At 41.2% G+C, this 18,526-nt stretch overlaps 1 protein-coding gene across 2 annotated transcripts in view; it reads right to left on the reverse strand.

Moving 5' to 3' along the window:
• Positions 1 to 497: 497 nt before the first annotated feature.
• ITPK1 (inositol-tetrakisphosphate 1-kinase) overlaps positions 498 to 18,526 on the reverse strand; it is a 150,344-nt gene continuing 132,315 nt past the window's right edge. For both annotated transcript variants that reach the window (XM_018082718.2, XM_025896074.2), the window contains 4 exons: positions 16,009 to 16,174; positions 14,269 to 14,336; positions 12,660 to 12,822; positions 498 to 7,103 (listed from right to left, as the gene is read on the reverse strand). In XM_018082718.2, coding sequence (XP_017938207.1) covers positions 6,781 to 7,103; positions 12,660 to 12,822; positions 14,269 to 14,336; positions 16,009 to 16,174 — 720 coding nt within the window. In that variant the 3' untranslated portion in view covers positions 498 to 6,780. The remainder of the gene's footprint in view (positions 7,104 to 12,659; positions 12,823 to 14,268; positions 14,337 to 16,008; positions 16,175 to 18,526) is intronic.

Consider the following 18,526-nt stretch of genomic DNA (forward strand, 5'->3'; position numbering starts at 1 on the left):
TGCCACAGCCAGCCCTGCCTTGGGACTGCTGCACTGAACCCCAGGCAGTGTCTACTGAGCGCCCTTGTGAGAGTGCTGGTTGCTTAGCAAAATTTATTGCTGCTCAGTGAGATACCTCTCTCTCCTGCACTAGCCCAAACAGGGTCTTGATTAAAAACCTGCTACATTTTGAGAAATCAAGAATTCCCTATCCTGGATGATGAAAAATCAATCACCTCAGAAGCCTATGCTGTGAATAAATTCTTATGTATAAGAGTAGCTTAAATCCAAGTGATGTTAAGATGTGTTATATAGTAAGATAAAAATAGCTGACTTCTCTCCTAAGTGTTAGAAGAGAAACCAAATCAAATCTTTCTGGCACCAGGAGGTCCAAAATGACTGCAAACAACTGCACTCAGGAAGAATGTGAACATCAAATTCTCATGAAAACAGGTTTCTCCCAATGAGCTGTTCATCTCACTGCCCTATCCACTCAGAAAGAGGAAGCAAAATAGAACTTGTTATAAGGCATTTATTTTCATTATGTGTTGGAAAGGGACAATTCTCTCTTCAAAACAATTACAGAGATAATGCCACAATACCTACTGCATATTGCTTTACTGTTGAAACCAAAACATTGTCCAAAAACAGGTGCTTGGCAAATAAAAAGAAAATGAATATACTACCATTGAAATCAATGCTGTTAGATGAAAGCACCATCTTCATTGTCAGATTTGATCAGTCATGCAATTGAAGACGCCAAATAGCAAGTATTTTGGGTTTTACAGTAAACCATGGTCTTTTATGGGTTTATATAATTCTATACAAATTTAAGTACAAAATGGGAATTATGTTTCAGAAATCATAGTGAACCAGGCTGAAGCGAATCACAAGACACACTTGTTAACACTGTACAGCTGGATTTGAACACAGATACCAATGAACTTGTGAAACCTAGCACACACACAGAATGGTCCCCAAGATTCAGCCATGCTTAGGTGGGGAGCAATGCTGGAGACTGAAGGACAATATCCAACACTATTCACACCCAAAGGGCCAATTCTCTCAAAACTGTTGGGATCCCAAGGAACTGTTGTTACTCCATTTTAAGAATGACAGTGTTTTTAGTATGTGGTTATCACAAGGGTATACACAAGCTGTATCAAATACTGAATCAGAAATAAATAATAAAAGATACATCTAATACATCTTTTATTTTTTAATATTTTTTTACAGCACTGACTTTACAAGAGGATAGACAACCCATTTTAGGGACTGCTAACATCTGAAACAAAGAAGTCACTATTTTATACTCAACATATACTCAACCTTTTAATAACTTTATATATGTATATATGACTTTTCACACAAAAAAAAGTTAAAATAATTTATATCTAAAAACTACTGTGTAAAGAACGAAGAAGGAAATAAAATGTGGGTTTCTTAAAAAAGGCTGGAAGAGGAAGACCTGATTTTCATAAACTCCATTTGCTGTTTCAGCTATTTCTGGAGTTTCAAAAGATTTCCCGGCCATCAACAAAAACTTCCCAATACATTGAGAGCCCTCTGCAAACTTATGACATGCTGGGCAAGGTCACCTGCTAATGAGCTCATGTGGGCCACAGGCATCTGCTAGCATCTGCCCCAGTGGATTCAGGATAAGAATCATGAAGAGAAAGAAAACATCTCCCCAGATTGCTATTAAAAACCACAGAGTGAAATTCTGGACCACTGGTATCATGGTGTCCACTGGCCAGGATTTTACTCCCAAGCCCTACCCTCCTTGCCCTCCTTCTGCATCACAGGATGTTTCCTCACAGTGGATTTTTTTCATTTCCACAGGAAAACTACCCCAACAGCAGGGTGGACCAGAGCCCAACAGCCAACAGCACACACAGAGTAAAAATGATTTCCTTTGCTTGCTGCAAATGTTACTGGGCTTGTGTTGCTGAGAAATCACTCTAACATCTCCATTTATACCTGGGTCCTCAAAAACTTCAACCATCTTTAGTAATTTTTGTGGCCATGTAATTTTGACAGAATCCACGTAGGATCTGAAACCCATCCAGTCAAAAGCTCAGGTGTTGATGGCCTGGATCCACACACAGTGAACAGGGAAAGGAAGGGTAGTGAAGATGTGGAAAGTACTTTTCTGGAGGTTACATTCCTCTGAAATAGATATTAAAGCAATATTACAAATAAAATCAGTAATGTGATCTGCAACAGCATGTCCATTTATCTATGAAAGCGAGAGGAGATTATATTAAAGGAAATATTTTAATCTACACAAAGCATTTTCACATACTCCTAATTACAAAACACACGCCATAAAGTAATTTTATACTGAATACAGAAATCAATACATCTCTTACTAAAAAGGAGAGAGGAAAAAAAACTTAGCAGGGTAATGCAAGTGAATTCCTGCAAGAGTGCACATGGGGAGACTGCTATGAACTCAAAATAGACTCTATTCACTAAAAAACCAAACCCCAAGATTTTCTGCACAGCTGTGGAAGGCAAGGCTGCAAGCTAGTGTGGAAAAGCCTGACTCACTTGTCACTGCTGCCACGCAAAGACTTTAGGAAACCAGTGTTTTAGCCTAAGAACTGAGAAGTCTGGATTTTTTTAATTGGATGGAAACAACAAGAAACATTTTTCCTTTGTTTTGGTTTTTTTGCTAGCCAATTCAAACACCTCTGGCCCCATTTAATCTGTTGCCTTTGGATTGTATTCTGCCTCTGTTATCCAACCACTACTCCACCTGGTTGTTCCCTGGCTGGATACTGCTCACGTTTAATCTGAAGAACTGGAGGCTTTATCTTGAGCAATCCTCATAACCTCCTGAAAACCTCAGAGTTGGGTCCTTAATTTGTAATCATCTATAATGAAAACAAATTGAACTGTTAGATTTCCACCAGCACACCCTGCTACAGACCTGCTCTGCACAAACATTCCCACATTGAGGATGGAGATCTTTGAACAGCTTTATCATTACAACAGTCTGAATAGTACTAATAAATATATCCTCTCTGCCACCCAGCCCAGTCGATCGGCTCCTCAGCACAAAGGTTGCACAGCCAGACGTGGTCAACCAAAGGCAAAACATCTTTGGCCCAGTGACAGTTCTACATTACACAAACCACAAGTGCCAGCACTGATGCTCCTGGTTTGGCTGCATTTCTGCAACTGGTTTTCACATTTTCACATAATGACCAGGATGTTCTGGCATAGGCTACAAACTCAAGCACAATGTGGCCCAGCCAGCTAGAGGGGGAGGAGGGTCGTGATGACTTTACATCGCAGGCAGCAGTAATACTATTTAAGTTCTCAACAGGGAAAAATCTTCACCTGTTGAAGCTGATGATGTAATTACAGCGGAAACCAGAGTCCCATCTTCTCCACCATGCTGACACAAAACATGGAGAAATTCCAGTCAAGTTAATGGTGTTCTTGTGGATTTCTAACAGTGAAGCAGAACAAAAATAAATCCCTAAAAAGCTAACTGGTGACCATGTAATTTTAATACAATTGCTCCCATCAACACAGCAATAATAGCGATGCCTCTGAAAACACAGAAAAACCTTTTTCTAACCCACAATAACAGAATTCAAACAGACATTATGGAAAAGCTCCTCGGATTGTCTGCAATTTTAAGAGCAAGGGCATTCTGGTATGGTCTAATGCTACTACACTCCCCTACTTTTACAAAGAAAGACAAGACTACAGAGTATTAACTAACTTACTGTGAAGCTTATCTTAAATCAAAACTATTCTGAAATTACCAAATGAGGCAGCAATTCAGAAAAGCACTTTAGCACAGGCTTAATAACATACTCATGCTTGAATATTTTGCAATAATGTAACTGTATGTCTGGATACTTGGTAATTTACAGTTTTGGCTTTTAAAAGTTGGTCTCCCGATTTGCCCCTGTGATTTAGTAATATTCTAATATACGAGCCATAACATTAATTTCTGCAAGGAAATATAGTAGTATAGCAATTGCATGGTAATTTCTGTGAAAACTCTATTGTAATGCCACATCACAACAGGTACCTGCATATCTGCACCTGGTAAATTAAAGTGATACCGATACATTCGATAAATAAAAAATAAATTACAGACTATGGGAAAAATGTCACTGATCACACCAATGACCTAAACTTGTTTTCTAGTTACTGCCAAGGTCTGGAGTAATATTTAAATATAGTATTTCTGCAAGCATTAAGAGAATTACAAAATAAACTTCTAACAATCATTTGTAAACAAGTTTAAAATGCACAATTATATTTCAGTAGTTTATTTTGGAGAAACAAAGCAGTGCAAAATAGGCCAACCAAAATTCAGAAGGCAGCCAGGAAAATAAAACTCTTATCTGATGTTCTAACTAGGAAACAGCATACAGACATTTCCATTGGATCCAACACTCAATTCATGTAAACATACTTAGTTTGAAAGGTCTTGAGTTAGTAAAGCAGTTTTAATATCATTGCTCCGTCCCCACCACCCAGTAAAGAAACAAAAACCAAAAAAACCAAAAAAAGCCCAAGCCATTGTAATAAAGGGAGCAATAGGCAAGTCTACAAACACTCCACCAGCTGGTTACAAGAAAGTACCATACAAAAATATGCACTGGCAAGTTCCTTCCTGAGGGTATCTTTTGTTACACAGGTAACATAAAAACACTTTTTATTTTAAACAAACAAAAACAAACCCCGAAGTGTAGATGTCAATTTTATTTCAGTCATGGCTTTACGAAAGGTTTGGTCTGTCATGAATACTTTTATAAACCCCTATGTACATCTGACTCACTCACACCACAGCCATCCAAGACCTGCGAGCTGCAGACAACATGGGATCCAGCAGCCTCAAAGCATACAAGGGTTGTGAAGCGTGCCCAGCTCAGAACTGATCTGCAATACTTGAGGAAGTTGGTTGCACTTACGTGTACCCTGGAATCTGATCTATACCACACTCATAAGGTTCTTTCAGTCCCCAAAGAAATATTTTAAAGTTAGTAATCCCTCTAGAGGTGGAATCATCTTCTGTTGTGTAAATCATCCTGAAAAAAATCAATCTCGGCTACAGGAAATCCCCAAGAATGGCATTTTGGAAGAAGACCAGTTTCTCCTAAGGAAAAATCATTACACAAAGAATTGCTACACAGCACTCTTCAAAACTGTTTCCCCTCCAGGACTGGTACTATCAGGTAGGGTGGTGACATCTTTTTTACAGTTTAATCCTCTCTCCATGACCTACCTGGGCTTTAAGCTCTAGATCCTTTCGAGTAGCTATCTAACAGATGATACTAACCAAACTGGTATTAGATGCTGCAGTGGTGGATGCTTTATGAACACCTGCTTTAGAAAGACAGACATTCCTGTATATGCAAGATAGGAGCTTAACTAAGGAAATTTTCTTAACACCACCACTCTAAAATGTATGTTAGGGCTTATAAGGGGAATAGAAGGCCACTCCTTCTACCAAAATAGTGTCTCCATTCTCAGCACTTGGATATTTCCAATTTAGTGTTCAGAATTGGCAAAAGTTGCAGGAATTCTCAACAGCAGAAGATGCTGCCATGCTAGAAGATGCAATAGAGGGTGAACACCACTGGTTCACTGCATATCTCAAGAGATAACAAATTGGCCACGCTTTAGTTTACAAAGAGTATAAAGCACTGTTGTAAATTACCATAGGGCCTCACCTGGCAGCTTGCAACAAAATAACGTGGTCTCCAAGCTAGAGCTGTCCTGTACTTCTACCGCATATGAAGGTACACAATTCTGTTTATATTTAATTTGCAGAAAAAAATGCACAGCAGCATGCATCTGTGGAAGGCAGCAACTGAGTTACCCCTCAGGATATGCAGACCAGGTGTACTGCTCCAAGGAAAATGCACAGCTCTGCCAGCCTTTTTTCAGGGCTCTTCCAGAGTCCTCACAAGTGCAACGGACAGAGAATTAAATTCTCTGCTAAGAGATCAGCTGCTTCCATTAACTCTTCCAGGATTTCAGTACTAGCAGACGATTGAATCTACTCAAATCACTCAGCCTAGATACTGGCACCCTCTCTGGATGAAATATGTCACTGTTGGCAAATGTGGTTAGAAGCTGCTTTTGACTGAAGCAGTGAGGCCTGGGGGAAGAACTGCAAGGCCGGAACAGGGGTGGTCACCTTGGCTCTGCCCCTGAACAAGCAGGCTGCTCTGTCCTACTCAAAGTGCAGAGGCTTCACAGCAAGCTACCTGTCAACATCTTGACTGGTCAATGTTTCAAGAGATTTGGTTTAGTGATACTGAAGTTGTCTTAGCCTTCTTTTGCAATGGCCTACCTGGAAAAAAAAGGGACAGGGAATATTTTAGGCAAAAATCTCTAGCATTGTTACATTCAGACACTGCATTTCAAAATTATTATCTTCTTGATACCATGAGGTCCGATTTTAAAATGCTGGTCACCAGTGATTACAAAGAACAATATAAATGAAAGAGCAACCCTCCCACAATGAAAGGACTAGTGTTAAAACACATGTATGTGTAAACTCTCTACAGATTTGCAACTGGAATCTGATGAAATGGATCTGAATCACTTTCTCACTCTTCCCCTTTCAGTCCGTTTTATCAGCACATTAGGTTAAATCAAATGGAAGGTTTTTTTGATTTTGCTTTTTTGTGTTGTGTTTTGTGTATGGTTTGGGTGGTTTTTTTTCATTTTTTTTCTCAATTGTATTGTTACAGCCTGATCTGGCTCTGAGACCACAGTTTGTATCCCTGTGGCTTTTTCTCAGTCCATGGTATTGGCAAGTTATTGAGAAGAAGCTTTTGTTGCCAACGTAGCGACGCAGTGCTGCTGGAAGCTGGGGGACACTGCTGAGTTGCAGCCTAGTCTCTGGTGTTGCAGTTTTACTGAGCTGTTGGTCTCGCTTTCCACAATCCAGGAGGAGTCTTTTCCCATGACGCTGAGACAGCCTGTGCTAGCACAGCATATCCGCTCGTCCATGATCCCACCGGTCTGCTCTGCCAGCAGCTTGCTGCGGTTTAGCTGGGTCACCTCAGGTACCTGACCCTGCAGGACAGCAGCTATGTGGTTCAGGAGATCTGTGAAGAATTCAGAAACACCCTCGTAACCTGAAAAGAGAAAAAACAAAGGAAAGAAAAAAAAGGCAATTGAGTAATTTTCCTAGGTTCTTTGAAAGACTTCTTTTAACAGTTTATTTCTTGGGCTGTCCTTGCCCTCCTACTGATAATAAAAAGGCTCTTTTCCATGACATCATTTTAAGTGACAGCACGAGCAGATTAGCATAAAGAGGAATGGAGAATCTTGCAATAAAAATAATTTTTTTCCAATGAGAAAAACTGTTGTCTTTCAGATTTGCTATTTCTTTTTCCTTCCAAGTATATATGTGTATATATAATTTTAGGTATATTCTACCATTTGTTGCCAAGTCCAGGTTTTTCCCTAAGTTACAAACTCTGGGGTATGACGATCTTTTCCATTCTCTTTCCAGGTTTACTACGGCAAGTAGCTCTAATGTAGAGCTCCCTTGAGGGTTTGAACTCTCCCCAGAATTTGCCAACCAATACCCTCAGTTAGGAAAACCTCAGAGGACAGCAGGGTTGGCTTTATATCCTACAGAAAAGGTGGATTCCCACTGTGTAAGAAGCAATGTAATGCTCGTCTAATCTAACCTGACTTGACACTTAAAACATGCTACGTCTGAAAAAACACTCAAGGCACAGGAAACATGCACCAATGACACAGTAATTGGTGGAAACATCAATCTTTTATTTTGGTACTGAAACCACCTTTCTGCATGTTCTGTTAAGTGATTCCAGACGATTTACAATGCAGTTTAATAACAAGTTTCCCAGTTAAAACAGTTGCTCAAATACCAGTAGACACGACATTTTTGGTGACACAAAGGGTAGCAGTAGGCGTACAGAGCTTCTGGTTCTATTTTAAACACTCTGGTACAGGCACAGTTTTATCACTGCATTTATTCTAAAATTGAACCAGACATGCAACATATGGGTACAATGTCTTGAAATGGATCTTAACTGCTACTGCATTACCTAAAATTGTTATCAGTTTGCCTTAGTATTTAGAGGTGACATATGACATTCGGTATTATTTAATGGGATAGGCCGACTGTTTTAAAATGTCTACAAAAGTATTCTGAAGGTGACCTGGCATTAATACAGGACACTGAAGCAATAAATAAGTTTAAAAGACCCATGTGAATAGCATACATCACACAGCAGCATATGAGCAGAACCAGAGACCACAAAGTAAATGCACATTTTAACACACTTTTAGTGATGTGATCACTGGGCAGAATAGCTCTTCAGATCCATAAATAATTCAATTTTGATCTCCATTCTCCTGTAAAGACCAAATTCCTTAGGCAATAAAAACCCCAACTTCCCAGAAACATAAGGTAAGAGGATAATTGTGGTGATTTTATGGTGTATTTATAACCCATATGTTAACCATATAACTCTTATTTAGGCTGAGACATTGATATGAATTTTATTGTACTTGCTCACAATTCTCCCAGATAATTAACAGGTCACACAAAACACCATCAATGTGAGACAACAGCTCATAGTTTTGCTTTCTCAAAGACCCTTAAACAGATTCACCAAACAAACCATTTCAAAACATCAAGTTTCCCAGTGCCCCACATTATAATCCACTGGTCGGCAGGGGGCAACTAGGACTCTTAGGGCTGGCCATGGGAGTGAGAACAGGATCTCCACCTCTTTGACAGAAGTGCTTGTTATGCTTTCTTGCTTATGTAAAAGCTGTGGGATTAACCTTCAAATCTACTCAGAGTGCTTCAAACACCCTGGGAATAAGCCATCTCCATAGTAACAGCTTTAATATTCAGAGAGGAGATCCATAGTAGCCTAGAGTGTTCCATGTCTGCTCACTGAAAACAAACTAGCCTTGTTGAGGGGCACCTGCAAACACACAAAGTTGTTTTAAATATTTTAAAGTAATAAGATGGCCAGGTATTTAGTCCTGAAATCAGCAGACGTTACAGGGTGAGGAAGCTGTACGTAACAGATAGGCTCAGTCTGGGCAAGCCCTCTGCACACTGGGTGGAAAGGCCCGAGTAATTCTGCCTGGCCACTCAGAAGAAACTTCACAAAATTGTAAAAAAGAAATACAAAGAAGGGAGGAAGAGAACTAGATGTCTCAACTCTTAAATCACAGAACACCTGCGGAAGGCTGCCAACTATGGATATTGCCTTGTTTGGTTCTGAGGGCTGCTGCAGGCCTCTCAAACAAATCAGTTGTGGGACATCACCTGTGCTACAATGATAACAAAATCAAGAAGGGTAGATTAAATTACACCTTCAGAAACTACTGGCAATGAATTCAGGGTTAGTGTCACACAGGGCATCAATGGAAAGATATAAGTTTAAGCATGCCTCAAAACACAGTTTGCATGAATCATGCTCCAGCAGGTGCTATCCTAGCACTGCCCGCTGAAACTGTTTTGGAAGTGCTTGTCTACAACAAGCCTGAATTTTGCTATGCTGAAAAGAGTCTCCAGAGTCCTCTGGCTGAGCATGGATAGGAAAAATGTCCACCCAGCAATGCATCTGAAAACAAGCACCCGCCCCTGCGAGCTTTGGTGGAGGCAAGAAATGGCTATGAGCATTTTTAAGCTAACATTACAGATGCTACCTGCCCAATTTTTCAGAGACTCTCCCTGATTTTCTGCTCCTCTGCATCTTCCCCTGGCCAGAGAAAAATGGATGGCCCGTGTCCTGCATTTGTGCCAATGTATTAACACACACAAAGTGCATGTTCAGGTCTGATGCTTTTCATATTCACCCAGAGCCAGCAGTCCAACTCCACAGGGACAGACTGCAGAACACACACACGCACCACTGCTCAGGCTGGCTGAGCTCAGCCACAGCCACAGAACAGCAGGCTATGTGGATGGAGCCTTTTCTGTCACTTATCTGAGGTCAGACAAACATAAACCCCACATGCTACATGACTGTGCCTACAGTCAGATATCTCAGCTGGTAACCACTGCTAAATATAGTACCAGTGGTTTCCCACTGAACAAGAGACACTACGGGCCTTTCAAACATTTATCTTTAAAATCTTTTTTGAAGAGTTGCTGGTGCTAATGGAGCAGGTAACAGACAACATCCTCCTGCAGGTACATCTGCTCTCACTTCTGACGTTAAACTCATCTCAACATGACATCCATGGAGTGGCAGGTTCAAATGAGCTTCAAGCCTGGTAAACATAAAAGACAGCACACAAGTAAGGCAGCAAGCCTCTAGGCACCTGGACAAGGCTTTGGTTAGGCCTGGCCCCAAGCTGTGGCTTGAGCTCTGTGGAAGAGGTTGTGAATGCTCCTTATAGGGCACCTCTTTCCCTCCCTTTCTCAAAGCAGTGGTGCAGAGATAATGCAGCAGATCCCTGGATGGTCTAAGTTGGGTCCAGTTTGGCTCTACTGCAACCATTGCAGGTTCGGATGATTTCAGGAAGAGGAGCAAGGGAGGGCCCCTTCCTGGGACTGCACTGAGCCAGGAACAGGGAGATCCCTGATGCAGCCCATTAGTTATTCGTTTGAAGTGGCTGAGTTTGAAATTCTCATTAGCAAGGTGCTAGCCCTGTCAATGAAGTCAGCCCTTGAACCTGTTCAGCCTTTATTCATACTGGCCCTTGGAGAGAAATGCAGTTGCCTGGGCTGAACATGCTTTTGAACAACAGAGTATTCTGTGCTGAAATGTAACTTTGCTGCTGTTGCATTTTACGCCATTGCTTCTTCTCCAATCTCAGCAGCCCTTGAGGGCAAGGGCATCTCTCTCTCTCAGTTCTGCTACCTTTTACAAATCTGAAGGCACTTTTGTCTCTCCCAGCCTTCTCTTCCGTATGTCTGGTCCCTGCTGCTATCCTCTAGACTTTCTCCAGCTGGTCTTCAACCTATCCCATGGCGATAAAGTGAGTAGCTACCTTCACTACCCACATGTTCACCACCAAAACACTGCTGTGTGAGACACAATATAGGTCTGTGCATAAGAAGCTTCCCCATGCTCTCAAGTCTCCTGCAAGGACTAAACCACTCTATTAATTCAATGTCCCTTCAAAGACCAATTACTGTGCAGACTGAAACACAGAACTTGGGCTGAATATCGAAAACTATTGCCTTAGGGTAGAAGTACAGCAGAGCATGAGGCCAAAGGCAGTTCTGAAAACTTCTGCCACAACAAGAAGACATTACTCCTCTCTAAATATGCAAATATATGTTTGCCACTAGTTGCTCCCCAATCTGGACTTTTCAACATTTCAAGAAAAGGGGAATTTTACTCTGTGCAAAGTACCGAATCGAAAACAATACTTGAAAAAATATAAAAAACCCGAAACACCAAACCAAAATGGGGGATGTAGCAATGCAAAAGAATCTCCTGCATCGCTGACTTCAAGACCCAGTGTCTGAAATATAATCCCATTCATAAAACTGATATGGCTCCATCTGACACCAAATTTAGGTTGTTTCACTGCTCTTGGCAGCAGAGCGTTTTCATAGGTCTGCAGATTGCATCCACACCATATGGTAGAACTGTGACGCAAAGTGACCTGAGAATAGCAGAGCGGAATATTGAAAGGAAGCCACTCACTGTGGAGATACACCAGCAAGGCACTACAGGGCAATAGTAGGACTGAGGACCCAAATGGAAAGATTTAGGAGACTTGAGGTTCAGGACAAGATCTCCAGATGTAAAGACACCACAGCCGTATTGAAAACTCAAAGTCTTCAACGACAAGTTAAAGAAACTACGAAACAGCCTGTGTATGTCTCTGGGAAAAAACATCACTATTCAGGTAATGAGAGGAGATTCTCAAAGAGAAAAATCCCATACAAAAGAGCATCAAATGAGATGATGTATTCTTTTCCTGTGTTAGACTACTGAATTTAGCACAAGTGACAGACCTTCTCTTATACGCACTTAAAAATCCTTATAACAATTGCAGTGGTCAAGGAGCTTATTCAGTTGTTTCCAAGACATATGTTAACTAAAAAAGCAGAGGATAAATTTACCTAGTTTTAGATGCTCTAATCTATTCTTTTACTCCAAGATGCACTTATGAGTGCACTTGCAAGGATACTCTTCACAGCACTCTTCTGTGCACCTACAATTTTATCATCTTCAGATTCCTGGTACTATTTTTGTGCACAAATGTCTTTTTGTGAGGAATCAGTTTGCACAGGAAGAGATTTTCAACGGAACAGTTTGTTGCTTCCACCCCCTCATCTTTTTTAATGGCACAGTGTCTGAAAAAAATAGAAATCTTTAAAGGCTCTCCTAAAATAGAATTACTATTCTTCTTTTCATTTCAGAATGAGGGTCAGGTCCAGAAAATCCAGGTTCCAGCACACAGTCCCAGACTGCAGTTCCTGGGCATCCCTTTGCAGGGGATGACAGCCATGTTACAACTGGCCACTAAAATTTGACCATATCTCCTAAGAGCCAATATTTCAGTTGTCAATTCCATATCTAGATTAGGGTTCTCCCCTTTCTAGATTGGCCTGTATTTGATCTCAGAACCATCTAGATGCTACTTTCCTGTCCCCAACTTGGGAAGCAATGATGTGAGACACCAGCAGTAAAACTTGTTCTACAAAGAAGGAGTGGAAAGGCTTTTCTCACCTGGGAATGCATTTATATCAATGACCGCATGCTGCCCAGTCTGGTTGTTAATGATGATGTCAATTCCGAAGAGGGAAACTCCCAGAGCTTGCCGGAGTGCCTTAGAGATTTCCCGGATGACATCGTCGTTTGGCCGCTCAAATACTCCTTCAATTTTATCCAGCTATAATGGAAAAAACCACATTACTAAGGGACTCTGAAGGAGCCTTTTTAGTGGAAAGATTGATTTTCAGAAGTTTCCAGGTGCATATCCACCAAATCTAATTGCAGACCACCATTGGCATGAAAGAGAGACACCAAAGAGAAAACTGCTTTCATAATTCAGAATCCTTCCTATATTGGAAGTTCATCTGCTCTAAAGTACCTAGTTCTTCCTCCTCATACTGGTGCAGCTGGAGAAGCAGAGCAGTGTAGGAATGAATGGAGAATCAGACTCGCTGTTTTAAGTACTAGATCTACACTTTAAAAAACATATACAGGTGGTACATTTAACCCTGCCTGTAAATATTCTGGATATCATTGTTATTTCAATGTAGATCAAGATCTACACTAAAGAATTGATAGGACACAGTCCTGTTGTTAGTTTAGTCTGAGCCATACAATAGAATTCAGCTGATATCTTCAGGGTAGAGCATACTTTTTGTGGGGGTTTTCATGTATAAATTATTCCATCAATATTTATTAAAATTAGTAACTCAGGTTACTTATGACTAGAAGATGCAATTTTCTTCACTTTTTACACATGTTACACAGCAGAAGTATGTATGGAATATGTATGTGTATGAGTGAAATGGCAGGTAAACCACAGGAGCAAACTCCCTAAGTGAATTCTTAGGAATGGCTTCTCCCTTAACATAACCATAAAGAGATTTATGAATAGTACAATTACAGTTTTAATATTTAGCACCAGTGTTGCACATCAAATTCAATCAAATACGAGACTAATCCTCAGTAGAGCTTGTGAAACAGAAAAGAATCTTGAGACTGAGAGATGGAAAGGACCCAGTGCTGTAAAGCGACTTTCTCAGCAGTCGAGTGCCCAAGAACTTCTTAGGATTGATATGTGCAAAGCTTATTAAAAGGACTGGTAATGCTAGCATGAAACTGCAGGGTGCTGGCACTGCTGGTCTCAAAGGACACCCAGAAATGGTCCTGTGGTCACAGCTTGGGCATGCTCACATGGCAGACAGCTACTGGCCCTCTGAAGCCTTGTGCCAACACCATTTCTCTGCTTGAATTTTCACTGTTTGTCTTTCTTCACAGAACTGAGTCCTAGAAGGATGATTTGTGCTTATTAATCTCTCTGGACAGGAAAAAGCCAGGTGTTTGCATTTAGAACCTCGTTCTTCCCTTTGCCTAGATTAGCCCTAGGGAGTTTGGGCATGGCAAACAGCACAGCCCTGCTGCATCAGTGCTTCCTCACCGGAGCTCGGTAAGGAAAACCAGAGGGGTACACAGTCATGCTGGTTCGTGGTACCAAACAGACCTCAGCCTGCAACACAGAAGCAGACAACTTGTGAAAGAGAGTCACTAGCTACTAACGCTTCCATAAGAAAGGACTAGATAGTTTTCCAGCTGTGCTAGAGGGAAAAAGATCAAGTGTACTTACTGCTGTTAAGACGGATGAAGACTCTGGTTTGGAAACATTGTGGCTGTTGAAAAATATTGATTCTCTGTCTGCAATTAGAAACAGGTTGTAAATAACTTTATACCAGATTTTAATTTCCAAAGGAATAGTGCAAGGAACAGTAGGTGGCACTGCAGCCCTGGGAATCTTGTCCTGGTCCCCACTGGACCATCCTTGCCACCCACCTCACCCACAGGCACTTGGCTGCTGACACTTGGCTGCCTGCACAGGCAGGGACCCACAGACAGGTCACCGACAGTTCTTGGACCACAGACAAATAGAACCACGCCCTGGGTTAACAGAAATTGGTTTCCTTTCCTCCAGCAGAGCCAATTACCTAAGTTCAGTCAGATAATTAAGTTAATTTCTACTAATTTGCCATACTCAAAGTGATAGTTCCAAGGGGAAGGTGTGTGACAGAAGGGGGAAGCTGCACTCACTGCAGGCAGTAGGCCAGTAGCACCCAGGGTACACTGAGATCCCTGTGAAGCTGGGGATCATCAGATCTTCCTAGTCAGAAAACCTGTGGCATGGCCCCCTCAAACTCTCCTGATTTGGGTAAGGAAGTGAGACACTTACCCTAACCTACCTACTAAGCTTATTTTTATGTGGACTTGCAGACACCTTTCAAGGCTTACACTAACAGATGAGACATTAGCTAAGGCATTTTCAGAAAGATGCCTTAAAATGTTCCCTTCAAAATGCAAAAGGATAGAACAACTATCCTAATAGTTTATACGAACACAGGTTCTGGCCTACTTAGATTGATCAGGACATAGAACAGACCTAAATGTAAATACTGGCATACATAGCTGCAGACAAGGACTTTTACCAGGCTCCTAATATACCTATACAAACACAATACATATTTGTGTGCAAAATGCAATGGACAATGGACATAGTACAATCTGCAAAAACACTAAGCAAAGGGACAAAAAACTGGCACTTGTTTATTCATGTCCTTTAGTTTGATCCTTTCTCCACCTCCTGGATTTGTCCAGTTGCAAGTAGGACATGCTCCCATCCATGTGCTGCTAATTCCTTTATGCTTTTGGTGGGCCACAAAAATGCAATTCTCTGGAAAGGAGTGCTTTTTCCATAAAGGAAATCTAAGTAATCTTTAACAAGAAACCTTCAAGTGCTGCTTTCTAGTGACATATAGAAGGATCGCTGTCCTCACTGACAAATCCATTCCTCCTTTCCCCCAACACATCTAGTATCTACAAACCAAAGGACACTTCCCACCAGGGTTTTCAACACTGGGCCTCACATGAACAGGGAGGCTCATTTAAGGGAGAGCACAAGTGATCCTTAATTTAAACACACATACATAACCAAGGTAAAAATAGGGAGAGGAAGTTCTGAAATGATGGAATCCAGGAAATTCTCTCCAAAGCACATTTATAAACAAACTCCGGAACAAATGACACATGAACTTGCTGTGAAATGAGAGGACTCTCCCCCTTTCCACATGACATAAAACACTGTTTTTAACAGGTGAGACTCAGGTTACCATTGCATAAATATTTACTATATGAATGTCATTCGTATGTATTCCAGAGCAGGTGAGTTATTTCCCTTCCTATTGAAATAATACAGAAGAGGAAACATGGTATGTCAGAACCAGCTGCCTTCACTTCAGCAGTGTTTTCACAGATATTTTTCATGTTTCCTGACAAGGTTCCAAGAATGGACATTTTCTTTTAAATCGGTACAACTGACCTGAGATTCCTGCAGAGAAGTTCTTTAAAGACGGTCTTTTCACCACTGTGTAGGACTCCCCGACCACGAAGACTTTATACAGCACAGCATTGTGGTTGATGAAGCTCTGAATGACACAAGGGGGGCGAACAGCTTTCAGGCCCTCCTGGTTGAAGATGATCGCCATCTGGAAACAGGCACACACAGTTGTGCACAACTCTTGCAACAGTTTCATGCTTACCCCCCACCTGCCTAGCAAGGAGAGGGAACATCTACTGGTGGCTGTGTATTGACCATGTGTGAATTCCTTCTGTGCATCTATTTCATTACATTTCATTTAACTGACACACAGCTCTCTGAACACTACTGGCAGTGCAGCTTTCATTGTCAATCAACATTTTCTTCTCAGCTCTTTGCAACTTCATTTTCTGCCTTTAGTTGGGAAGCTACTGCAACTGTAGGTACAACAAAAGGGTAAAACATCTGACCAACACAGATGACAAAGTTCATATTGAATACAAGCCTGTAGCATGAGAATAACAGAAGGAACAGCTCTGCTGTACTAACTATATAAGTTCTCCCCATGGTTCTATTCCCCATGGTTTGGTTCAGCTAGTTGCAACAACCTAAGTATTCAGGCTTCACCCACACCATCAGAGAACATTTTTCAGACTCCAGTAGTTCTTACTGCTAACAAACGTTGGCCTACTGATTTTCCTTGGTTTCACCCCATTACTCCAAATGGATAGTCCTCTTGAAGGCACTGGAATAAATATGCCAAAAAGGAAGGCATTTATAGGGCCTGAATGATGACCAACAGCTGCCTCAGGCAGCACGGAAACAATGTTGGTAGGTGCACAGAAATACTTTGACGAGACAGCTTATCTTCAGCACGTGTTACACTGGTCTTTCCATCGACCTCCCCGTTACCAAGCTTACGTGCTTATATAATTAGCATAACCACAGTGCCCCATTTTGCAGGTTTGTTGTTGGAGTAAGGGTGTTGAAATGGCTCCTATTAGTGAGGATAAGCCTAGGTTGCTCTCTATCCTCAAAGCCCTGAAAAAGCTATGCTCTAGGGATCTGAATATTGACCTCTCTTCATTACTCCAGCAATGCTGGGCCTTGTTACCCAGTGGCAGTGGGGCAGTTGGTAGTAAGGTCAACTTACAAAAACAAGTAAGGAGTGTTCAAGGTCAGAGCACATGACATTCATTTTATCTTTTTTTCCTCTGGAAAAAATTCTGTCCCACAGGCAGGGATGCTTTGCTTAGAACACCCTTCCCCTCTTAAGAGTCTTGAAGATAACAGCTAACAGCCAAGTCTTGAGCCTGCTGCCTACCTCAGTCAATGTAGGATGCAAAACACTTATCAGAAAAATTCCTAAGCTCTGAAACAGAGGTGGTTTTATAAGACTGTTAATATTTTCTCACTGTCCTGATTGAGCCTACTGTTTTACTCAGGATGAAAGACAGTCCAGAGAGGCTAAGAGAATTCCTCTGGGTCCTACAGTGAGTCCACAGTGACACACAAAATAAAATGGGAGCTTCCTGCCTCAGCATGGTGCAGATGAGTTACACTGCTTGCTTGTGCTTTCCATATACTTTCTGTCAGTTTTTGTGCCTAGTGCCTTAATGAAGTCAGGGTCACTGGAAGGATTTTACAAAGAAACTTTATCCCTTTATGCTCTCTCTCACATACTACATATGATCAACTGCTCTTTTGATGAATGCTGTACTTTCAGACTGAACTTTTGCTAACACCTTAGTTTGCTCCTGTAAAAAAATAGCACATATAATAGGTTTTTGGGTGTTGTTTGTTGTTCAAAAACATGGCTGTGGTAAAGGATGTAGTAATTACATATTCATAGTTAAAAGTCTGAGCACATTTTGTCCTTATTGCTCCTAATCTCATAGTCTACATTAGATCACCTGTCTGCACACATGCACAATGACTCAGTAGATTAACATTTTCTGAGTTCAAGTTAATGTGTCCATTCAATACATATTTGCAGCTGATATTCTTACTGTCTCTATTACACCAGGTGCACAGCAACAACATCGTACCTCATTTGTTTCTCACTGGTGGCAAGAAACACTCTTCCTCCTCCTGTGTAGACTGCTGGTTTTATATAACCTACAACATCTCACTGGCAAGAACTGTGCTGTTCCTATAGTGTTCTCTTCCAATATTAATTGATTCCCAGAAAAAAAACCCACAAGATGAACAGGTATTTATCAGCCTATTTTAGAAGTGTGGAAAGCCAGAGAGTTTATCTTCTCAGCACATAACTGACCTAGACTACTGGAAACAGACTACATGAAACCTCTCTTCTGCAAAGCTCTGTGCTGACAGCCCATGGACTAGCACACAACCCATATAACTCCTGTGGTGTTGTGTTATGCTGGTTCACTGTGATGTCTTATGGTTTTTAACATGCATGAATAGAGCTCCAAGAATTCGCTTGCAGGGTGCACTTGCTCTTTGTCATCCAGCACAGACCTGCTGTGTCTGGCAGTAACATGGGAACAATACTTGA

The sequence above is a fragment of the Manacus vitellinus genome, unplaced genomic scaffold, assembly GCF_001715985.3.
Source record: "Manacus vitellinus isolate BGI_N305 unplaced genomic scaffold, ASM171598v3 scaffold_6_pilon, whole genome shotgun sequence".
Taxonomy (NCBI): domain Eukaryota; kingdom Metazoa; phylum Chordata; class Aves; order Passeriformes; family Pipridae; genus Manacus; species Manacus vitellinus.